Here is a 23,290-nt window from a genome sequence, read left to right as displayed (position 1 = left end):
GACATGTCCACGTCTGTCACACTTTTCTGAAAAGTGCCCATCTACTTTTTTGCTGTATGCGCTTCTGTCATGTTAAAAAAACTTAGTAAAACAAATATTTTTAAACGAAATCAACTACTAAAATATGGCAGTTTTAATTTACTATATGCAATTTAAAGAATAAACAGAACAACTTAAAATATATAAACATACTTTTCTGCAGTGCCCCAGATATAAATGCCAAAATTTTATCATGCATTTAACTTACCAAAATAACAAACAATTTTAAATTTCTGCAATCTACCACTGGAGCACAAGTCAAATCGTTTAGTACAAAACAAAAACAAACGATGGGAAATAGTACTGTAATTTATGCTAACACCAAACTTTAAGAGTAAACCATTCTATAGAACCTTTGCGTACGTTACTTTAATATTTCTTTAATTCATATTCAGCTCAGCGACAATTTAATGGGGACAAAACCTCAAACAAGCGTGAATGTTCAAAAAAATTGACCGGGCAAAAGTTGCCTTGGTTAAAATTTTGACCGTTATTTCTAAGACACCCTGTACAAAGTTCATTATACAACTATCCTATCTGGAGAATGATGGCAGTACTTTTTAACATCTGAATATAAGTGTTACATCCCTGATTTAATTCTTAACCCTGATCAAACATTTGAATCAAACATTTATTTGTTACAAGTAAACATCTGTACTTTCCTAAACTCTAAAGTACATAATATGTTGTATGACTAGTAAATATTTTTTTTTGTTAAAATTAATCTCTTGGAGTTGGATAAAATTGCACTAAAGTTTGAGACAGCTTTTCTGCTAGTTCTCGTGAACTTGCCACTAAAACTCTTCGGGAAAGCCTGTCGATTTCTCCACCTGCTGGGTCCATAATGAACCCACCTGCCTCCGTCACCAGTAACTCACCAGCAGCTATGTCCCAAATGTGTATACCGTATTCAAAATAAACGTCTGCAGCTCCACAAGCAACCATTGCCATATCTAAGGCAGCGGATCCTAGAGCACGTAGCCTGAAATAAAGTAGCACGTTTGACTAAAATATATTAATAAATAGACAGTGTTACCCATGAACTTGAGGCATCAGAATCTTCTGATTTTCAAGAACCACTCTGCCTTTCTCCGGATCTCGACTCGTACCAAACTCCATCATAATTAATGCATCGGAAAGACTTGTTTTTCCAGACACTTTAATACTTTTGCCATTTAAAAATGCACCCTTCCCTTTTCTAGCTGTGAACATCTGGTTTAACATCGGATTATAAACTATGCCAATCTCGGGTTTCTGATTGATAAAAAGAGCTATGGAAACACAGGAGTGAGGAAAGGAATGTACAAAATTCATTGTGCCGTCAATTGGATCTATGATCCAAGTAGGGGCATCTGTTAAAACAGATTGGCTTCCACCAGATACTGACTCTTCTCCAATGAATTTATGTTCGGGGAAATGATTCGAAAGTCCATCAATCAGTAATTTCTCCACTTGTTGATCAGTTTCAGTTACTAAATCAATTTCACTTGATTTAACTTCTATCAGTTTGCTTCGAGATGAAATTTTTTCATTAATTAACTATAAAAAAAGATACAAATTAAATAATAAAAATATATAATTTGAATAAAATAATGAACATTTACCTCTCCAGCAGTTTTTACCAAACTCATCACTGTGTCATAAAATAAGTCCAAATCTTTATTTTTTAAGCTGGACATTCTTGAAGAACACTGAAAAAATGATTTACGATATTTTCCGCTACTGTTAAATGTGCCTCTATACTTATAACTTTGCAAAAATCTACTTAAAATCGACAGCGACGCACTCATTTATTTAAATACCATCAGATCAGAACAAGTACAAGACTTCTCTAATCTGTGTGAACAAAACGTCAAGGTCGTTATTCGTCAAGGACAACGACGAAGACATGCCTGCAGTCGCGCCGCGCCATTATTCTATGGCTAGAAATTGGCCTCAATGATTTGGGATCGAGGGGGATTATCCCTCTTTATCCTGCCTCATCTCGTGTAGGCCTGGACAGCCTTCGTAGGTGGGCCCCATCCGTCGTCTACCCCGACCGCAAATGCGGCCGGTGTAGGCGCTTTGTGGGACCTCCTTTTGTCCTGGCTGGGCCCCGCCGGCTAGGGCCCTTTCTTCTGGCGCTCTTCTTGCTTCGCCGGCTCGTCTGTGTAAACCCCGGGGGTAGTGTCATGTTTATGTGTGGTATGGTTGGGTAGGGTAGTGCGGCTATGCAGCCTGGGATGCGCTTTGCTAAGGTGGCCCTTAGGCTAGCGCGGGAGGGGAGGGTTAAGGAGGGTATGGGGGGTGTGTATGTGTGTGTGTGTGTCGTTGTCTTCGTTTCTTGATCCTGGCTGTCTCTGAAACAGAAAAGGTTAGCGGGCAGGGGGGGGTCATTGGGGTGGTCACCCAGGGTCAAAAAGTTGGTGTCTAGGTCTTTTGTGAGCCTGCAGTCGAAAGCTATGTTTGTCAAAGTTTGTGTTTTATACACTGAACTAGAACCCCAAACAGAAGAAGAAGAAGGAAGAGAGATAATTTTTCCTAACCTACTCCTAACAGAGCTGGCTGGCCTCTGGGTAAAGGCCAAAAAAAGAAGAAGAAGAAGAATTCCTAACCTAACAGTCCTAACCCAGTACTTGAAACAAAAATCGCTGTATATTGACAACCGCTATTTCATAGTTACATTTTTAATCTTCGACGCACTGAAGTTTATGTCCTTTATTTATATACAAATTAATTTTGTATAAGGTATATTAAACATGGCAGAAAATGAAAATATGGAGTGTGATATATGTGGAGGAACAGATTTTTATAAAGAGGCTGGATATTTCTACTGCAATGAATGCCAAACCCAAAGTCAGGAAGTGAGGGAACATGTGTTTGAAGAAGAAATAACAGAGCTTAAAGGAATTAAAAAAATTAAGAAGGATAGGACCGAAAAACTTGACAGTAAAATCACCAGTTGGGAATGCTATAATATCGTAATGTCTTCTCTAACAGATCAGTTGATAAATCTTGGTGCGGATAAGGCTTTAAAATCAATCGTCAAATGTCTGTGGATGAAATATTTACAAAAATTAGAAGTATTCGACTTGGAGATAGATATGAAACCAAGATTGCAGTTGCTTAATTCAAAGAGGTAATTTATGTTAATGATTTATGTGGTGGGTTTTGGTTATATTAATATTTTATTATATCTTGTGTTGCAAATTAAAAATAACTACAATGATACATCTGCCCTGTATTTACTAGGGACTCGGATATCTTGCTAGGGGTGGGACCTAAAAAAAGAAAAAGGAAATCCTCAGAAGCATCATCTGTGAGTCTTGATTCAATTTCAATGAAAAAGGAACTATCGAAAAAAAAGGTAAATAGACAGATGTTTGTAAAACGTGTAATACAATAAAAAAACATTTTGTAATTTTTCATATACCTAATCATGTTACAGACAGCATTGGCTAAAGCCTGTTATGAAGAATTTTCCCAAAGGTCTGCACAGGAAAGTTCTTCACTACATAATGAAACTTTGACAAGTCTGAAAAGTCCCTCAGAGAAATCTGAAAAAGGCAACCAACCCATTAATTTTAATACATATGGTGTTAAGGAGTTGAAGAAGAAATATAGTCATAAATTGGACAAAAATAAACAGTTACCGTGTCATAAATTAACTTACAGGAATTGTTCTCAGACATACATGAGAGGAGTCCACTTTTTGTCGCCTATTAAATTATACTCAATATTGTATTTGGGTCTTTTAATTGGTAGGAGTCAAATCCAATTAGGCGACTTTTTGCGATTCATAAGAGAAGGACATTTAACATTCAACAATTATACTGAATTATTTCCTGAAGAATACGCAGAAAAGTTCTTAAACATACAGAATAACAACAAAAATAATTTATTTTCAAACAAATCGTTTAGGATTACGACGGCAAAAATTGCTATATTTTTAAATGTTGCCACTTACATTCAGGTTGTCGATTTGACCGCATTATGTGAAAGATTTTGTACAGAGATGAATTTACCAGGTAATGCTTACACTTTAATTTATATAAAAATATCTAATTAATCGTTTCTCTTCAGATGACGTATACGCAGCAGTGAGAAACATAATATCGAAAGTAAATCCAAAACTGTCGTTCAATAACAAATCTAAGATCATTCCAAATTATGAAGGAAGGGTAATGTCGATAATATTATTTACTTTAAAACTATTATATGGTCTTGATGGGGTAACTGAATGGGAGATGTCGAAATATGCTCAGTCCGTTAATAAACTAAATGTAAGTAAACGAAAGATGTTCGATGTTATGGAGTGGATGAAATATATCGGCTATAGAAATTTATTAATAAGTGAAAATCATTTTCCGTCGCAGTATATGGAAAGTTCAAGTGAGATAGACAGTGATAAATTTCTGTCGTATTTTGATTCCCAAGGAATCAAACTGGATGAAAACGTGAAGTTAACTAAAGAAATGGCGGGTTACAAAGAATTATTAACGAAAATCGTAGAAAACCAAGACAGTAATTACAACGATATAAAGTTTATGCCAACTCTAACTCCGTATTTAGAATATTCTCGGTTGTTGAAGTCACCAAATCTTAGTCAGAGTTTTCACGACAACAGTTTGGATTATTTATTAAGGCCGAACAAATACCTGCATTTGGTGAGCGGCGGCAACCTGCAACTGAAACATGGTGGTGCAAATGATGACTGGAGAATAGAAGAACTGAAAACATATAGAAAAATGAAACTTTTAAGCAGAAAGAGTCTGCGATTAATTCCCGTTGAGATTAGTAAAGATGATACCGAGGAGAACATCGATGAGGCGGTTTGTTCAAAACCCAAAGTATCCAAAAAGAACGACCCTTTGTATGTCCAGGAGTTATACCACGAATGCAGAAAACACGTCTTTCAAAAAAACGAGACCTATGTGAATCGGATTAGTAAGCACGTAAAATTAGATAATGAAATAGAAAATGTCAAAAAATCAGATTGTTACAATGCCCATTATATTCCTTATGAAAGATATTGGTTGTACTTGCAAATGCATACTCACTGCATTAATAAGACTGATTTTGGTACATTCTTTAACAAACATACAGATACGTTTAAACTTGTCTTCAACGAATGTGCGAGAATAATTGAACAAACTGCCCAAGAATTTTTGCATGAATTCCAGTATTCCGAGTTATTTTTAGTTTTCTCTGCCACTTACGGTGAATCAAATAATTTACAGCAGAAACGACAACTGTTAGACAGCAATCTCAAATATTATGTTAATTCAGCTAAAATGCACTGGTAATGTTTATAATGAATTTATTTCTGTAGTTTAATAAAATTTTTCTATAGTATTCCATTTGTATGATTTTTCTTTAAATATTCATATGATTTCCAGTGTGTAACATTTAACCGACTACTGTAATATAGGCGATTCGGCTCAAGATTTGTGTACGGACATGTTTAGATAGTTGTAATTCATTCTGTTAAATGTAATGCTAAATATCAATGATAGAAATACCATTACAAATAATAATAATATGAACAAGTAACTATAATTAATGACATATGAAATATGTATTAATCCACAAATAACGGACTTTCCTCCAGCCTAACGCAGATTTTCTATGAAATGGACTTGGTTTGAAATTCAAGTTACTTTTTGGTGTAAAGAAATTTATAATTTACGATACCGCTTGTTCAAAAATGGCAAATTACAAGTTTTTTTTTTCCACCAAAAGTTAATTTAAGTTTCAAACTAACTCCATTTTCTTGAAAATCTGTGTTAGAATGGAGGAAAGTCTGTTATTTGTGCATTAATTTATATTTAGACAAACCGTGTAACAAAATCCATAAAATGTATTTCAAAATCAAAACTGACTTATACTGCTTTCGACAATCAGCCACAAGGTGGCGCGATGGTTAAGTTAAGTAAGGAATTAATTTCTTCTGCAACATATTCATGTTTATATATTATTATTATATTTAAAAATTATATGCGGTGTTTTTATATTCCAGTTTTTTTCAGAAATATATATCAAAAAATACTGCACTGAACCAAACATCAATAAATAAAATAACGTATTCTGTATTTCTTTAACCTGTAAAGTAGGTAGGTATGACATTTCAGAATTTTAAAATGAGCAAAAGTTCAGTGAAACGGGTTGGAAATTCTAGAGTAATCTCCGACTGATCCTTTTAAATCTGGGTAAAAAGAACTACCTCAGTCAGAGACAATAGATATCTCAGTAGTGCCACAAATAAAACTTTAGGCATTACAAAAGGTAACATTAGCCCTCTTTTATTCATGATTTCAGAATCATAATGCGTTATGATTCGATGAAAACCAATCAGGTTGCTAGATTTCGGATGGTAACGCGATATGATTCTGAAATCATGAATAAAAGTAAAGAGCTAGTATAAAAGACTTAACTCTGGTAGGCCACCTCAACATCCGGGGGAAAATCAGGTACAATTTTGACGCACGAATACAAAGGCACAAAGCACGATCTAATCTTGTCAATCGAAAAGTCTTAAAAGAATGACATCTGTCAAGGTCCAGAAATTATTCAAAAGAGGAAGAAGAGAAAAGTAACCTCGTCTTGTTTCTGAAATCTGAAAATATAAGGAAATGACGTTGGATTTTCCCCATAATTTATAAACGTATAAAATATCAAATAAATATAACAATGTGACATTTATATTTTATCTTGGTGATAAATTATCGCACCTGCTGCATTAAACAATTTATCAATGTTTAGTTCTGTGCAATTTTGATAATGCCGGTAGATGTACGAAAATAGTTGTCCTTCCCCTATTTTTGATTAGCAAATTTAACAGAAACGTAATGGATACGGACGTAAAAGTGCATTATTTGACGAATAATCCAACTTCTGCTTGGAAGGAAATATCAAAATCTCAGAAACTATTGAAGTTAAATGTAAAAATACCAGGAAATCCAGTTGAACCAAACAGAGTAAGATTTGTATGTATGAGTGACACACACTCTTTAATTCGAAATATTATGTTTGATATACCCGATGGTGATATTTTCATTCATGCTGGAGATTTTACAAAATGTGGTCAACGTGAAGAAGTGATTCAGTTTAATAAGTGGCTAGGTAATATTAAACCATAATTAAATCATTTAAAATTGAGTAGATTCTCTGCTGTACAGGTACCTTACCGCATAAATATAAAATTGTTATTGCTGGTAATCATGAATTGAGTTTTGACGAGAAGTTTTCTAGTATCTTTAAGAAAAAAATACTGTTGAGGCATACCCAGCCGATAGAAGATGAAGTTCCAAATTATGGCAAAACTAAGGATAATATAGAGGAAGCTGTTAATACAGAAAACATTAGGCAATATTTAACCAATTGCATATATCTAGAGGATTCTGGAGTAGAATTATATGGGATAAAAATATATGGAAGTCCATGGTACGTAACACAACTATTTATTATTTGAACATGTTGCAAAATTAACTGTTGTTTTTTCCATAAAATCATTAGTTTCTGAAAATTGTATAAAAAATATTTCGGATATATCAAAAGTATTGTTAAAAATATTTTAACCAAAAAAGACAGAGTACTTAAATAAGAATTTGGACTGAAATCGAAAATGTACGTATTGGTATTAAATTATTAATAGGTTCATTATAAATATTTTCTTTGAAAATTATCCTATCTTATTACAATATTTATTAGATATATTATTTATTTGAATTAAAAATATCATTTAATTCATAGGAAAATGGGTGATTTTATCAGCTTAATTTATTTGCTTAAGATAGTTTGTATGTTTTTCCCTTTAAGCATAGATTTAAGAATGTAAAGATAAGACATACCCACCATCAGTTGTGCAACAAGTTTATTCTGTTGTAAAATAATAATTTCTTTACCTATCATACCCAATAGTACAACACGACAACTTTTGCACATATAAATTGCAGTCTTTGTTCCCTTTATGAAATTCAATCTCTTTGGTTTATAGATAGGATCTACTTTTTTTAACAAAATTTGCGTTTAGAGGAAGTAATTTATGAATAACCCTGATGAAATAATTAAATGGCTTCGTAATTATACATATTGTCATGTTAGGTTCATTTATAGAAATATAGACAAGAACAAAAAAATTCTTTGGGATTATGTGCCCACCTAATTGCTTATATTTCAATCTTAGGCAACCCGAATTTGGAAATTGGGCCTTTAACTTACCAAGAGGTCAAGAGTGTCTCTCTAAATGGAACTTAATACCAGATGATACTGATGTATTAGTTACTCATACTCCACCGTTAGGTCATGGTGATTTAGTTTGCTCTGGAGTGAGAGCAGGGTGCGTCGAGTTACTTCACTCCGTACAAAATAGAGTCAAACCGAAATACCACATTTACGGTCACATCCATGAAGGTATTTATGAAATTCAATTAATGTTATGTGTTGCAAACGAAACATTTCATTGCAGGTTATGGCGTGACTTCGGACGGAAAGATAATTTTTATTAACGCTTCAACTTGTGATATTAATTACATACCTAACAATTTACCAGTGGTGTTTGACATTCCTCTTAAAGAGGGCATGACGAAGTAGGATAAATTAAGTAAATTTAGTTTTTTTTATTAAATTCGCGGCAATTTGGAGTGAGTATAAAAAATTATACGTAATTTCACATAACTTAGCTTTTAAGGAATGATATATCTAATTTATAGACTAAGTTAAGATTAAATTAGGGCCATAAAACTAATCGTTAGTGGTAGTTACTAGCAGATTTCATTTTGTTCACTTGCATACTTGCTTATCGCATCTCTCTAATTTTATTATGAAACAGGCCATAGTTTTTTATATACATAGTAAACGATAGAAATTTTATAATTATAACGTTTACAGTACAAATCACTAGCCATCACAAGCCAGCTGATGACGTATTAGATTATAGGGATATTTGCTCAAAAAAAAATTAGATGCTTCTTGCTTAGAAAAAATCCATTATCACTTGGTGATCTCCGTCTTGTAACATTTGTGTTTAACGAAAGGTTTACTTGTAAGCTATTTTATATTGAAAATAATAAACCAAGTATGAGAGGTCATGAATCATCGCGTTTTATATCGTTAAATAAAATTATTGTACAGTTTTTTTTTATGTAACATTTATTACATCAATATAGAATAATCGGTGAACATATAATTGTAATAAGGTGAAGAATTAGTTGCAGCTTTACAATTGTGTATGACAGATTAATAGAAAATGCATGTATAAACTGATAAACAGTTACGTTTAGTTGATTGTATTACACTTCAAAAAATACAATGTGAAATTAATACAGATTAGATTAATTTTTAATTCTAGACCTTTTATGTTTATTTGTACTTTTGTGGTGGTGTCTTGGTCCCAAGTTAAAAGAAATTCAATGATTTTATGATGATATGTGCTAACTTTGTTGGCATAAATAAGACCAGATACAACATTCTAGTAATGTTTAGTATTCCCCATTTTTAATGACAACAAAAAGCTCTACGTACATAAAAATTGTGTATTACGTTTATAAATATTTATTTTATTAGTACTGTATACAGGAAATGTGATATTGTGTTGTTAAATTTAAATATCTAGATATGACTTGTTTTTTTTTATAATACTGAAATTACTATATCAAATGCAGTTATAATATGAATACAGATGAGCTTCTCAGGTATTTGGTGTAGAAAAACTAAAAGCTTTCACATCAATATTTAAATACTAATGTAATCAACAGATATAATAATATAAAACGATAAATATCATTTACAATTTCAGTTATTTCGTCATTGGTCTCCTATAAACGTCATAGGCTGTGTGTGGCAATGCATCACTCAATGTTACACTGGAGATTGCACAATGCATCATATTACACCATACACAGATTATTATTGTGTCTACAGGAGACCAACGACATATAAATAGGACACATACTCTTAAGCAGTAACAAATTACTAGTCAACTAATATTCATTTTCTAACGTAAATGACAAAGATTTTTCACTACTTGCCTCCGTCAATATTCTTTCTTGCAATATCGGGCAATGAAAAGGTACTTTTATGTCAAGACGAATGGGGTTCCTTCTTTTCTTTATCGGTACCTAAAATATCCTTATTCACCTCCTGCAAATCTATTTTATGGTCCTTCATGGCTTTCTAAAAATTTAGAGATAATGAGGGTTAAATTTATTATTATCAAAGCTATCTTACCTTGACACACTGTTGATAGACTCTAAACAGTGGTGCACACATGGAATCATTTGAATTTCCTTTCAAAAAATGCTCTGAAAACCACAAATTAAAACAGGCGTCGTATTCCTTTTTCAAATCGTTGCAAGCCTCACCAATGCTATTCATAATGAAATATGTTCATTTGTACACACCAAAAAATAACTGCAATTTGTAGGTTATTCGATCGATGGAACTTGGAATCTGACGTTGCCTTTTTAATAATTAGTACGCTTAAAAAGCTCTGTACTTAGTATTGATTTGTGCTGATTCGTTATTTCATATTTGAGCATTAATTATGATATAAATAAATGACAAATATTTCAAATAAAGAATTTGGATTTTTTTCGTTTCTTGCCTTGGCATTGGCTCTTGTCAAATGTCAAAGTTGAATTGTTAGTCTTTAGTGTTCCATGGGGGTAGAAAGCGTATTCATTTGTCTATAGTTATCCATAGGGTCTTTCGATTTGGCAAGAATAGTAGCTATCAGCAGCTAATAGCAACTTAGAGTTACTCTGAACTGATATTAGTTGCTATTAGGTACTATTTTTGCCAAAACGAAAGCACCTCATGTTATTCAGAGAATGCTTTGTTCCTAGTGACCTAGTGCATTAAAATCAGTTTCCATCAGCCAGACGCAATCGCATTTGTAGTATTTAACGCTCAAATTGCTATTTACAAATACATACAATGTATTTATTGGGAATATAAATTGCTCAAAATTCTCTTGGTTAATAGTGTACTTTTGCCTAAACAGGATTCCGTGGTTGCATATGCATCAGGGGTCAAAACGATGTCGCAACAACCAGCGATTTAAAATTTTATATTTGTGAATTTTAGCCGTGTAAGCATGGGCGTAGCTACAATTTTTGCTTGGGGTGGGCCCAAGGCTGCAAACTATATGGATTAATTTGATTCTAAAAAAGGCCTATATGACAAAGATGATAATATTACATATTTTTTTCTTTGGCACAGGGCTTTCTGGAATGGGCCATGAACACCCTTGCCGCCCTAGCTACGCCCACGCTGTGATGTAGGCTCTAAAATAGCGAAACATTATAATGTTTGCAATGTTTTGAGGGTTATCTCCGATAAATAAATATGAACGCTTTGTTTTTTAAATTTATTTTTATACAGTAAAGAAATAATTTATTTTATACAAATAATAAGATACAAGAACCCATATTCCAACTCCCCAGGTGTCCGACAGCAATGCTTCAAAATGAGTTTTACGTGACATTCTTCCTTCATATTGAATGTACCATCTTACAGGAAAGTGCCCATCAGTCATTTCATGACCGATATACATCAATATGGCATTCATTCCTGCAAATAAAAATGGTTTGCCCGTCCACCATTTTTTTAAGTCCACGAAGATGTAACAGGCGGCAAGGAGGGTAAACGCACAGCATGAAGTTACTAACACGAAAGAAGTGGACCTAAAATGATACTTTTACGGCAACAAATTCATTGATTGAACTATGTCGCATACCATAAATTTTTGTTAACTGGAATAACGCCGTTCTCCTTCGAAAAGCCACACAATCCGCCACCAACAAGGCCACATAATACACCCCATAACAGCCATCTTAGGATGCGCTGAGAGTGACTTTTATACACCGCCAATGTGACTCCAGCCTGGACTCCAAAAAATACGTGAACTATTGTTGTCAGACAACCTGCAATAAAACAGTGCACCAGTCTAGCACAGTTAGTTACATGTCACACATGTCAGCACTTACCGAGAATTCCTTCCGGATCAAACGGTGCGGACTTATAAATTTGTTTAATGGTAGGATTTTGATATGCATGATTCCCCAAGATCAGTTTATCGACGTACCCAGTTGCTCCGCCTATACATTCTGTGTATGAACGATTTTTGTGTAGACCTCCAGGTCCCATATACCCCCTAAGGAAAAATCGTTTTTTATTTCTTTTTAAACTGATTGTAACTGAATATGTTTACTTTGGGCATCCTGGTGCTGCCACGCAGAATATTATTATGGTGTGGATAAGTAGGATTACCAGAGCAAAGAACCAACACTTGGATAAAATTAAAATGTCCTCAAACTTGTTCTGAAAAAAAAAGAAAAGTTGGATAAGATCAATAATTAATAGTATTGTGCAGAAATAGTTGAAAGCAAACAAAAAATCGAAGTAAAGTAGTAAAAGTAAAGTTGAAAATTAACATTTCCAGTAATAATACTCACCGATGCTTCTTTGTCATCTTTATTTGACGATCTTTTCATAAAAAACAAGCAAATTCCAGTTACTGCCAAGTATGCAATTCCAAATCTTTGCAATACTCCCAATATCCTCAGATACGACAAGTTTGCTCCACTTCCTAGAAAAATCCCCAAACAGAATAATTTGATGGTCCTCTGAAAAGCAAACCATAAAACAGGCATTACTTGAAGAATTAATAGTTTTTAATCAAGATACCTATTCCTGATTTTAAAGATTTTACAAAGTGAATTTGTTTTCTTACCTTTAAAATATTTAGGAAAATGGTTTTATTCGAGAGGCCTTTCTTAAAATTAGAATTCAAAGACATTGGGATGCAGGCACCCATGATCCATATAAAACAAGGGAAAACAAGATCAGCTATATGCAGGCCATTCCATGTCGTATGTTCTATGAAATGGTAACCGCCACAACCAAAGTTGGCAAAAATCATCAGTACGATTGTTATGCTAGAGTGTTGAAAAAATTGTAATTAAATATACAGTCTTGGTTCAAAGTATTAACTAAACTACGTTTAGCCAGGGCATATTTTATTCACATAAAAATCTCGGAAAATTCGATGTTCAGAAATCTTATAATGAATAATTGAAGAATTTATCTCGAAACTGAGAAATTTGCCAATAATTTCCTTTAAGTTACCTTATTCTTATTATAACAAATATAACAAAAATAAATCCAAAAGATTAATGTCAATCCAATTTGGTTGCGCCACTGGCACCAATTGCTTTTTCACAATAAAAATAGTTGGCGTCTGTTTTTTGTTTTTGTTATGCTATGGTTTTTTTTTCGTTTCTCACCAAAACAGACGCCGATGAATTTTCGGTTAAAAACGTGACATGTGTTGTTATTTTAGAAAAGTGCAGTGAATTGTGAAAATATAAATATAACAAATTATTGACTTTAATAAATAGTAGTGTTTCGATGTTTCGTAACAATCGAAGTTTCAAACTATCACTTGGAGAACCCATTGAAAGGACATCACAGATAGACGAATCTTGGTAAGTCATTTCATTATTTATTAGGAGATATATACACTAATCCTAACCCATTAGTAATACCAATCGTGTCGTAAGCACAATTAATTTCAACATTTGTCTTACCCTCTAAATGTATCCAACGATTTAATCCTAACCTTCTTCGGGGTATGCTCTTTATCTTTTGAATTTTGTTCACAATGAAATTTCTTCCAAAGAAGAACAGATCCATACACAGCGGCGAATAGGAGCGTATATAAAAGAAATACTGTTATAATTGCTGCAAAAATTAAAATAGTTTGAATAACAGCCGACGAACGACATTTTTCTTGAAAAAAAATGCATTGCCTTCTCGTGAAAAACGTTTAACTTACGTGTATAAATATTCACAGGTTCTTTTAAAGTATTGATGTAGCATCCTGCCTCGTTAACGTCTACGTTATAAACACCAAATTGTCCAAAATTCTTATCTACATCACAGATGACACTTTCAGTTTCATCTTGTGGCAAATACACGTCGGGATAGCCTGAGGCTATCCTGAATTTTAAATTCGTTGAGTATTTTCCAGTAACGCTTTGTGATTTTTCAGTGTCTGGGTTAAATAACAGAACATCTGACGTATACGGACACTAAAATTTAAAAAATTAAGGTTTTATTAGTTAAATCTGATTTGTGTTTGATTTTTAACTTATGAATTAACGTAAGAGTGTCCGGGAAATAAAAATGTATATGTAGGTACTCATTCGAAAAGTCTTGAAGATGGAGATTTAAATCCGAAAGTTTTAAATTTGTATAATAATAAAATTTAGCATATTTAGTAACTGAAACTTTACAAGAAGGTAAGCGTTAAAATTATTGTATACACATCGGATAAGACGAGTTGAATACATAGGGTGTTACAAAAAAGTATATCAGAATGTCAACCAAAGATTTTTTGAAAAGATGAAAAAGTTTAATTGAAAAATGGCTTAAAAAAGTGCGAACTTGTCAGAAATTAAATTTTTACTTACATCTATACAATCCTTGTGCAGCGTGTACAAATATGTATCATTATTTGTCAAATTGCTGTTGACTTTTAAGTAAAATTCGTCAATCTGTAACTGGTACATATCAAGACCCATGAAATATTGTTCATTATGACCGTCAATAAAAGACCACACCATGGCTAAGTCAGATTCCTAGATCGAAAAATCACAGTTACTAACGTGTTTTTTTTATTTCTGTTTATTTATGGTGTACAGTATACACAAAAATCAAATCTTGAACGACAAGTCAGTATATTTTATTTTAATCTCTCATTTGAGATATGAAATTTATTTCATATCTTTGATTTTATGACATTGATCGTTGATAACATTATCAGATCGTCCTTTTAAATTTGTTATCTGATGGCCGTAGACCTTAAGGACACAAACGATCCCTAGATTCTTCGTGATATAAAAAATGTGCCTCTTTAGGTTTTAGTTTTTTATACATGTTTAACGTAATAAGCAAAAAAAAACAGTTTTCAAATTTACCCGTTTTATTACACTCCCTAAAAAATTATTGATGATTTTTTTGGGGACAATTTTTGAAAAGTCGTATTGTGATTTTTTGTCTAAAATATAGTGACATGTTATTTTACACTTTTTGGATTTTTTCAATTAATATTTAACTAAATTACAAATAAAACTGCAAATCATTTATGCAAAAATGCAAATTGTCCTCTTTTTTCAATATCAATTCCGATTAAATAAATAAATTAAAAAAATAAAGTAAAATACCCGCTTAGAAAACAATTATTCAAGCAAGATTTGCAATTTTAAGTAAGGAAATTCCAATTATTTATTTATTATTATTAATTTGTACGAATACAAATTGGAGTAGAATAGATACCTACTATACTTATTCAATTTTAACAATAAGTAAATCGTGGGATTACCCATATACACATAGATTTAAAAAAAAAACAATCAAGTGCGGTACATAAATTGCATTAATTTACCACAAAATCCCAAATCGAACAATGAGCACATAGGAATAAATAAATATTTTCCACAACGTAAATTATCATACCCACTATTTGTATCATAAAATTGTGAACAATTTTTCATATAGGTAACACATCACTTTAATTTTTCCAAATTCAAGTGTATTACGATTACGATAAAAGCAAGTAGAGACGTCATAATATCAAACTGTTTACTTACCTTTCACTCGGTTGTAGCTATAGTAGCTGTCGCTGCACAAAACAGAACAAACTCTACTTATTTGTATTTTAAATCCCTCAGAATATTTTTAATAATTACTGCAATAATCACGTTATAAAATAGTGTCGTTATTTCTTTTATGTTATTATAAATAATTAAGATCGTGATTAACCTAATGGCAAGTGTGCTCTGATAAAAATACAAGTGTGTATTGTCTTGTTTGCATGCTGAGAGCAATGATGAACAAATTGAAATGAAAGTAGTGTGTCCCTGCCTCAGCCGGTCAGGATTTGTTAACCTGCTGAATATGTCTGTTTAGCTTAACTGGAAAGATGTACAAAGTGACCACATTAATTTGGGTACCTTACCACAGTTTTGAAATGGATGATATACAGGGTTAATCAATGCAGAAATTAAGTTTCTGGCTTTCTTAAAATATTTTAAATATTTGGCACTTATTCGCTCTCGTATTTTTTGCCCTATTTTGAAGATATTGAGATTATTTAAGTTTGTGGGGCTAAATATCTTGCGTATCTATTTCAATTTCAGGACCTTTTAAGATCATTTGAAGGTATTTTATAAAAAAAATTGAGCCAAAAATTGAATGTCGATAGTTGATTTTGACGATTTTTAAAAATTCAAAATTTACAAATTTTTCGAAATATATATTTTTTCATAACCCTAAGTATCCTCTTTAAAACAAACACAAGCTCATTTCTGTAACTATAATAATTTTCGTGATATGTATTTAAAAAATAAACTTGAAAAATTGGAAAAATAAGTGAAATTTTGAATGTTGAATAACTGGAAAAAATTTTTTTTTTTTTTTTTTCCTTAACGGAAAACTTTTGATCAAATTTCGTCCTAATTGAAAGGGATCGATTTGACATGTAATCTTTTTCATTTTTTAGGGACATTAGTATGTAAATAACATTTTAAATCAAAAATAAACATGAGTAGGCGTGGCCTACTTTTACTTTTATGAATTCAGTTCTGTGTCAATGTTCTTCAAGATATCAAGGCCTTCGAGTTTCCATTTAAAAAAATTGTTAACATTTAATGATAATATTCAGTATAGATTTCGACATAATCAAATAACTTTTTATTGTAGATGTAAAAACCGATGTATTTTTAGTCTATTTCTGTTTCATAGACGATTTCAAGATGTAACTAAGTACTACAAAATAATGAAATTAAATTTAGTATTAAACTCAAACAATGTAATATTTTTCAATTTGTTGCATGAAACATTCATGTCCTGTACAAATCTACATAATCCAGACATGGTTTTCGCATTAAAAAGTAATGATTTGGATCATAGGATAATCTGTACAATATGATAATCGAACGGATGAATCATTTCATTCGGGGCAATTCACGAAGAACGAGAAGTTAACTACAGTCCCGTATTAGGCAGAATTTTTAAATTAAATTCCCAAATTGTAGCTCTTGGTGTAAGATCATATTGACCAGTAATAGTTTTGTGAATAAAATTGTGGCGGAAATTATTTGATGGAGGTACTTATAGTTATACTATTCCGAACAGTTTTCTTTATTTTTTCCGAAGGATAAATTTTAGGAATTATCGTTGCAAAATTTCGAATAAAATCGATTAACAAATTCTATTTATAATATTAAATCAGAAACCAATAAGAAATGAGAAAAATGAGCCGATAAGATAATGAAGGTGGATACAGTTATTACTTTGCATAATTCACACGAAAAATATTGAAACGAGTAAGGGCCAATTATACCGATTCTTTGAGGGAAGGTTCAGTACTGACTTTTCTTTAATAGTAAATTTATACCATTCAAGTTCAGAAGTTCAAGGAGAGTGTTTCTTGAATTGCCACTTATTAAAGTTCAAGGGAGTTCAGTGAAAAGACGTAACCTATAAATACTTCTATTTTAGTCATAGATTTGGTAGTATACTATTGATAGTATTGATATAGGTACTAAATCGAAAAAATATTGAAGATAATATAGATGATATTGACTCTATGATTTTAGTAACAGTTAGTACGAAATTAAAATGTTTGGTGGTCTGTTATTCAAATCAATGGCCATACTGTGTACTATGTCAAAGTCAAAACCATGTATTTTACTATCGAAATGAGGTTAGGATACAGACAACTTCATGTTCTTTCTCTTTGGAATTTCAATAATACCAACAACTGATTACTGTATGGTTAATTAAATAAGTACTTTGAAACGATGGTACAACCTTTGTCCTCAATGTCCATATTTTTTCGTTGCTCAGGTTTATGCAGCTACTAATAAATAATTTAGACAGACAAACGTATAACAGACCAGCCTTTTCGTGATATTTTACATGTTGGATGTCTAAGGTCCGACTCTGCTATAATGGGATGTTGAAAACTAATAAATATTTATAACTGATACCGTACTATAAATTTAAATGATTCGGAGAAATAAGTGCATTGTTTCTTTAATGTTTTTGACCTTGAAAGATGTTAAGGTGAACTATTAGATCCGAAAAGAATGTTCTTTTTTCTTGAGTGCAATGAAGTTCATTGTCTTTTCATGTGTTTTTAAAGAGATTTTTGTTCATTTAAAAAAATTAAAACTTGTATGGAAAATTACAAAAAGCTTCAAGGATTGAGAACCCGACACTGCGTTTGTGATTTCGTGAAATTCTCAAGGGTAATTGTTTATTTACGAAAAAATATTCTAGGTCAAGACATATTTCATCGTTCCCATTTGATATTAATATATTAGGTAGTTTTTCGTCCCATATGGTACTTTTTTATACATCTAATGTGTCTACCACATCACTACAGGTTCTATAGGTTACATTCATGGATATAAAAGTCTTCTACCACTTTACACACGTTTTAAATCCGAAATTCTTCATTTCCGGTTGTATACTGAAAAGAGATAGTACTAAAACTCGATTTAAATATTAACTGTTTATTTTAAAACATCTAGACCTAGAAAATACGTGCTTTGTACAACAATATCTCTATATAAGTATGCTGTAAGTTGTCCATTCACACAAGTTATAATTTCCCGCAAAAAGTCATGGAAAGGACGGAAATCAACAACTTCTTGCTAGAAATGTAGCCCGTTAAAAAATGTTTCGTTCTCGATTCGATTTGAATGAACGACGAAACTCGTTAAAATCGTTTCTCTAACGAATTCAGTTGTCAAAGTGTGCCGTGGGATGAGGTCTTTGTCGGTCTGGATCAAACATGTGGTCTTCCCTCTGAAACGGAAACGTCAGTTGTCATTGACAGACAATTCTAATTATAGACCAAGAAAAACAAAGAAAAATAAATCTATCTAAGGACTATTTAAGACATATTTAACGCCCCAAAACACTAAACCATCAACGTTAAAGAAATCAAATCGTGACCGAAACTTTATCTATACATTGACTTTTTAGAGGTAAGTTGGCCTATTCATATTTCAATCTCAAATTTTGTAAGAGCCCGTACAGCTGCTGTTATGGAGACATGAAAACAAATGCACTTACGTAAAGTCGAGGTCTGTCAGAGGGGCTCAGTCCGGGTGATAGTCCATTCGATGGAGGGGCCCTTGTTGGTGGCTCTGGTGGATGAGGGGGTATGTCCAGAAGGGCCGGAACGTAAGTGACCCCTGGTAAACACTTAGAACACTGGCGACGAAGGGCAGGTCTTTGTCGAGATCCTCGACATCGCAGGGCGAAGCACAACTCGCCCCCCATCTCTGAACAGAGCGACTGGTGAGGTGCACTGGCTGATCTCTGAGAAGGAATAAGTGAAACAGAAAAGAAATAATTATGTCGCCGTATGATCATATGATCACGTACTTTAGAAGTAAAATAAAGGGAATATAGTGTTAAATGATATAAAAAATTACAAACATTATCGATATTTCCACCTCGTGGATCAGTCAGCTTCTATTTTTTAGATATAAACTCTTAGTTTCGACAATGCCAATATTTCGAATTTTCACCACCAAGAACGGCGGTGACAGCATTTTTAACATTAAGGCGATGTTTTGCATTGTATTAGCTATGCCCTGTCCAAATTTTGTTCGTGCAACTCTTTTGGATTCGTCAATGCAATACCTATGTATGTTTTCAGCCACGAAAATTGAATAATTTCAAATATTTCGAATTTTCACCACCAAGAACGGCCGTGACAGCATTTTTAACAATAAAACGATGTTTCGCATTGTATTAACTATGTCCTATTTAAATTTTATTCGTGCAACTCTCTTGGTTTCGACAATGCAATACTGTTTTCAACCACGAAAATTGAATAATTTCAAATATTTCGAATTTTCACCACCAAGAACGGCGGTGACAACATTTTTAACATTAAGGCGTTGTTTCGCATTATATTAGCTATGTCCTGTCAAAAAAAAAAAAAAACTGACAATTTATATCTACATATAGAGTCGAATACAGATGAGATAAAGAAGCAACGACATTATTTCAGAGACAAAAACTAAAACACGAGTTGTTCCCTTATAATTGGATTCCTTTTGTATACAGTACACAGAGATTTGGGGTGCAAATTACATTATTTTTATGTAGAATGTGCAAATGAGGTTGTATGGCAAACACGAGGATCCCTCGAAAATGCCGCAGACAACACCTAATAAAGAAAGGCTGGATATATTATTCTGATGGAGTCTTTGGTAAAATTGCTCTGCAAAGACATACAAGAAGTAGGTTTAAAATTCACAAATAGTACTTTCTCTAGATGTTATTAGATTTATTGTTTGTTAGTAATTAAAGTTCGTAAATATTGTGATATGAATCTCATGATCTTTTATCTTATTTCATAGTAGATGCAGAAAAGGTGGTCAAAACTAATTCTATAATATCCAAAAATGTTACTTCTTGATATTTTCAAACACAGCAATGTTGTAAGTATTTCTAATTTGGAACATTCCATATAGATTTCATTTTAGTCATTCTTTTACAAGAGTATTACCTACCTAATTTAAATTTAATCAAATTCACATGGAAACAAATATTTTCTTTGCTGTGTAACTAGTTGTAAACGTACCTTTCTCTGTTCGACTGTCATTGTAAAGAACGTTTTTTGCATTATCAGGACGTTAGAGATATCCTGGTCCACGAAAACTTTAGCTCCATTGTTTTTATTGGAATTGCCAACTTTTATCTTTATCCTCCTGCTTTTTCGGTGGAAGTTTTATTTTGTGATTTACTATAATAGCTGTGGGGGCACAACCCTTTAAATTGAACGGTTTTCCTCTCGTAACGGTATATGAATTATCTGTAGGGAGCAGAAGACTTTCACTTTTATGTTTGCTAAACAGTATGTTCTATATTCTCATATCGAATATTTCGGTTTGAAATTTATATTACTAATCTGCTGCGGTTTCCTGTCTTGCAATGAAAAATAATAAGTTATTTTAGTAAAAACGATGTTATTGTAATGCAGTCGTCTATTTGGCAAATTTGAAGACGGTATGTTTTAAAATTGATGCTTTTCTTGCGGTAAGTTAATATTCTGAGCTTGTAAATATGAGTATTTAAAATACCGTCAATTTTATACTTCTCCCTTGTTTTATGATTAAGAAAACATGTTTCATGTAAACATCTCTACGACTATAACGATAAAGTTTTTATGTTCTTTGACTGAAATATGAAGTAATTGATTTAAGTTATATTCAATAACAAAATGCTGTTTGGTAATTATATTAAATCATTGATATTAATTGTTCGTAAAAGTTCAGTTGTAATAACAAATTGTACATACCTTTTCAGTGAGCGCGTTCTTCTTCGAATTGTAGCAAAACTCAAAAATGGCGATTATCACGGCGAACGCTAATCCGCAAAGCAGCACGACGAATACGCCTCCGATGTTATCAACTCCCAGGGAGTTGGCCTTGGACTCTTTTCCCTTCTCGTTCCTGGTACATGTTTCGCCCGTATTTTTCCACCATTTATCGTACAACATTTGAATCTCTCCTTTTTCTTGCAGTTCCAGGATAGCCAGCGATATCTTATCCCTCCAGGGGCTGCCCATCGGTGTGGCAATGCCGTAGCCTAGAGTGCAAGCGCACGAAGTCAAAACAATTGATTTAAACAATGACATTTCTAGAAAAATTCGGGGACTATTTTATTTTCCGTATTTATCTAATTTCTTCGCGCAAAAAAATTCTTGCTTCAAATGTACAACATTTGACTTCAAGGTATCGCAAGAAAATATTACCTTCTTTCAAGAAAAATATTTATTTAACTCACAACACCCAGTTCTATAATTAGGATCGTTCGTAAGTTTACCCAGCCAGACATAGGTCCGTTTGGGACTTGTTAATGGTCTTCATCATTATGTCTTTAGTTTAGAACGATCCAGCTGCTTTAGTGTCCTTACTTACAAGGAGATATGTATATACAGAGCGTAAGTGGCTCCATCTACCGTGCTACTTTCCACCTAGCCATTCTGTAACCTGCTACAATTTTCTTTCAAGAAAACATAAGTTTGATTATAATATGCGACATTTGTCTTGAATAATTTCTACATTAATACTAAATCTTAAATATACATACTATATTTTAAGGAATTGGTAGTTTCCAGTTTATGATGAACTGTAAGAGATATTGTAGCTAAAGTCCGAGATAATAAATTTCAAAACTATAAAAGATTTTTGAACTAAATTATATATATTTACAAATAATATAAATTCTAAGAAAAATTATAGATTGCAGCAAATATTTCACATGTTTTGAGGAAAGTATATACATTTGAATACCTAGAATAAAATAATATTTACGGCAAATAATTCCATTTAAAACTATCTGCTGATTTGATCCAAATACTTTTTTGTCAGTGTTCTTGTTTCTATATTCTGTATTTTAAAAGACAAAACAAAATGGTTTTGTATGAGCGACTCCAGTCATATAACCTGAAGGGCTAGCGACATTATACTGCATATAATTGGATCATTAAAAAAAAATCATTCAAAACTATCAAGAATATAGACCATATTCGTAAATACCACTTTAAAAATAAGAACTTGCAAATTTTCAAGATAATCTGTACAAAGATACTCAAAACTCGAAAATGTTTTTTTGATTGTACAAGTTTTCAATTTTTTTTTGCTCACACAGTCATATGCGCCCTTACTAACTAACCTTTCGAGTCCAACAATCCGCCGATTTGCGTTAAATTGCAGTCACGTTGAACGATAAAATCCAGCATCGTAGATTCCATAAGAAACGCATAATTTCCTTGCAAAACCCGCTGGATACCTTCCTCGTAGGTCGACACGAATACCGATGGCTTTCGGTTTTCCATGAATCGCCACATTTTCTTGTAAGTTTCAATCATGGAATCCTGGAGATAAAATGGCATTGATTTGGAACGAAACCCTTCGCTTTGAATACTAAATATGTGAAATATACAGGGTTCTTTACGGTAAGTGGCCTATTAAACATTTCAGAGGAACCAAAGACAATGTCACTCTGAAATTTTGTTTACAGGTGTTATCAGATATGTTCTCTTCAATGAAAATGATACCATTAACGTGCCAACTTCGTTATTTTAAAAGGAACACCATCTATATTATTGCACTAACGACAATATAAGTCAAAAATGTTAAAGCTTCCTAAGCTACCTTTTAAATTTTCGAAATGT

At 32.6% G+C, this 23,290-nt stretch overlaps 6 protein-coding genes across 12 annotated transcripts in view; 2 read left to right on the top strand and 4 right to left on the bottom strand.

The window, feature by feature from the left end:
* Positions 1–123: 123 nt before the first annotated feature.
* On the bottom strand, positions 124–1,917 carry LOC108916568 (inositol monophosphatase 1). Its single transcript, XM_018722849.1, has 3 exons — positions 1,644–1,917; positions 1,076–1,578; positions 124–1,021 (listed from the first exon to the last, which is right to left on the bottom strand). The coding sequence occupies exons 1-3, from the start codon at positions 1,827–1,829 to the stop codon at positions 760–762; spliced, it is 951 nt and encodes a 316-aa protein (XP_018578365.1). The 5' UTR covers positions 1,830–1,917; the 3' UTR covers positions 124–759.
* A 729-nt stretch (positions 1,918–2,646) lies between these two features.
* Positions 2,647–5,373, top strand: LOC108916569 (TATA box-binding protein-associated factor RNA polymerase I subunit B). Of its 2 annotated transcripts, XM_018722852.1 has the most exons (5): positions 2,647–3,157; positions 3,271–3,385; positions 3,467–4,046; positions 4,102–4,301; positions 4,395–5,373. In XM_018722852.1, exons 1-5 carry the CDS (start codon positions 2,778–2,780, stop codon positions 5,322–5,324), a joined length of 2,205 nt encoding a protein of 734 aa, XP_018578368.1. In that variant the 5' UTR covers positions 2,647–2,777; the 3' UTR covers positions 5,325–5,373. The 2 variants fall into 2 exon arrangements, with proteins under 2 accessions (XP_018578368.1, XP_018578367.1); XM_018722851.1 differs by having other exon boundaries at positions 4,102–5,373.
* A 1,243-nt stretch (positions 5,374–6,616) lies between these two features.
* LOC108916573 (metallophosphoesterase domain-containing protein 1) lies at positions 6,617–9,316 on the top strand. Its single transcript, XM_018722860.1, has 4 exons — positions 6,617–7,140; positions 7,197–7,461; positions 8,204–8,430; positions 8,486–9,316. The coding sequence occupies exons 1-4, from the start codon at positions 6,867–6,869 to the stop codon at positions 8,608–8,610; spliced, it is 891 nt and encodes a 296-aa protein (XP_018578376.1). The 5' UTR covers positions 6,617–6,866; the 3' UTR covers positions 8,611–9,316.
* LOC108916574 (TP53-regulated inhibitor of apoptosis 1-like) lies at positions 9,211–10,620 on the bottom strand. 2 transcript variants are annotated; one of them, XM_018722862.1, is made up of 3 exons: positions 10,380–10,620; positions 10,246–10,319; positions 9,211–10,191 (listed from the first exon to the last, which is right to left on the bottom strand). In XM_018722862.1, exons 1-3 carry the CDS (start codon positions 10,390–10,392, stop codon positions 10,099–10,101), a joined length of 180 nt encoding a protein of 59 aa, XP_018578378.1. In that variant the 5' UTR covers positions 10,393–10,620; the 3' UTR covers positions 9,211–10,098. The 2 variants fall into 2 exon arrangements, with proteins under 2 accessions (XP_018578378.1, XP_018578377.1); XM_018722861.1 differs by having other exon boundaries at positions 10,246–10,620.
* Positions 10,621–11,372: 752 nt separating this feature from the next.
* LOC108916571 (heparan-alpha-glucosaminide N-acetyltransferase-like) lies at positions 11,373–15,899 on the bottom strand. 2 transcript variants are annotated; one of them, XM_018722856.1, is made up of 10 exons: positions 15,672–15,899; positions 14,493–14,660; positions 13,856–14,111; positions 13,608–13,761; positions 12,752–12,956; positions 12,474–12,644; positions 12,230–12,339; positions 12,006–12,172; positions 11,756–11,942; positions 11,373–11,702 (listed from the first exon to the last, which is right to left on the bottom strand). In XM_018722856.1, the coding sequence occupies exons 2-10, from the start codon at positions 14,643–14,645 to the stop codon at positions 11,393–11,395; spliced, it is 1,713 nt and encodes a 570-aa protein (XP_018578372.1). In that variant the 5' UTR covers positions 14,646–14,660; positions 15,672–15,899; the 3' UTR covers positions 11,373–11,392. The 2 variants fall into 2 exon arrangements, with proteins under 2 accessions (XP_018578372.1, XP_018578373.1); XM_018722857.1 differs by lacking the exon at positions 15,672–15,899 and adding an exon at positions 15,467–15,529.
* Positions 15,900–18,606: 2,707 nt separating this feature from the next.
* The window catches only part of LOC108916570 (glutamate receptor ionotropic, kainate 2-like), a 35,195-nt gene continuing 30,511 nt past the window's right edge, over positions 18,607–23,290 (bottom strand). For 3 of the 4 annotated variants that reach the window (XM_018722855.1, XM_023456341.1, XM_018722854.2), the window contains 4 exons: positions 22,789–22,990; positions 21,410–21,699; positions 19,168–19,416; positions 18,607–18,897 (listed from right to left, as the gene is read on the bottom strand). In XM_018722855.1, coding sequence (XP_018578371.1) covers positions 18,832–18,897; positions 19,168–19,416; positions 21,410–21,699; positions 22,789–22,990 — 807 coding nt within the window. In that variant the 3' untranslated portion in view covers positions 18,607–18,831. The remainder of the gene's footprint in view (positions 18,898–19,167; positions 19,417–21,409; positions 21,700–22,788; positions 22,991–23,290) is intronic. The other variant, XM_018722853.2, reaches the window with a different exon arrangement.

The sequence above is a fragment of the Anoplophora glabripennis genome, unplaced genomic scaffold, assembly GCF_000390285.2.
Source record: "Anoplophora glabripennis isolate ALB-LARVAE unplaced genomic scaffold, Agla_2.0 scaffold1404, whole genome shotgun sequence".
Taxonomy (NCBI): Eukaryota; Metazoa; Arthropoda; class Insecta; order Coleoptera; family Cerambycidae; genus Anoplophora; species Anoplophora glabripennis.
Note: the sequence above shows the minus strand (reverse complement) of the source record. Positions and strands in the feature narration are given on the sequence as shown.

Coding starts and splice junctions, on each gene's coding strand:
- LOC108916568 (XM_018722849.1), bottom strand. CDS start 1,829: ATGAGTGCGTCGCTGTCGATTTTAAGTAGATTTTTGCAAAGTTATAAG. Junction 1,579..1,643: donor TGGTAAAAACTGCTGGAGAG/GTAAATGTTCAT, acceptor CTTTTTTTATAG/TTAATTAATGAAAAAATTTC. Junction 1,022..1,075: donor CTGATGCCTCAAGTTCATGG/GTAACACTGTCT, acceptor ACTTTATTTCAG/GCTACGTGCTCTAGGATCCG.
- LOC108916569 (XM_018722851.1), top strand. CDS start 2,778: ATGGCAGAAAATGAAAATATGGAGTGTGATATATGTGGAGGAACAGAT. Junction 3,158..3,270: donor CAGTTGCTTAATTCAAAGAG/GTAATTTATGTT, acceptor TGTATTTACTAG/GGACTCGGATATCTTGCTAG. Junction 3,386..3,466: donor AGGAACTATCGAAAAAAAAG/GTAAATAGACAG, acceptor ATCATGTTACAG/ACAGCATTGGCTAAAGCCTG.
- LOC108916573 (XM_018722860.1), top strand. CDS start 6,867: ATGGATACGGACGTAAAAGTGCATTATTTGACGAATAATCCAACTTCT. Junction 7,462..8,203: donor AAAATATATGGAAGTCCATG/GTACGTAACACA, acceptor TTTCAATCTTAG/GCAACCCGAATTTGGAAATT. Junction 8,431..8,485: donor TTACGGTCACATCCATGAAG/GTATTTATGAAA, acceptor ATTTCATTGCAG/GTTATGGCGTGACTTCGGAC.
- LOC108916574 (XM_018722861.1), bottom strand. CDS start 10,392: ATGAATAGCATTGGTGAGGCTTGCAACGATTTGAAAAAGGAATACGAC. Junction 10,192..10,245: donor TCTATCAACAGTGTGTCAAG/GTAAGATAGCTT, acceptor CTAAATTTTTAG/AAAGCCATGAAGGACCATAA.
- LOC108916571 (XM_018722856.1), bottom strand. CDS start 14,645: ATGGTGTGGTCTTTTATTGACGGTCATAATGAACAATATTTCATGGGT. Junction 14,112..14,492: donor TGCACAAGGATTGTATAGAT/GTAAGTAAAAAT, acceptor TTTAAATTTTAG/TGTCCGTATACGTCAGATGT. Junction 12,173..12,229: donor GCAGCACCAGGATGCCCAAA/GTAAACATATTC, acceptor ATTTTTCCTTAG/GGGGTATATGGGACCTGGAG.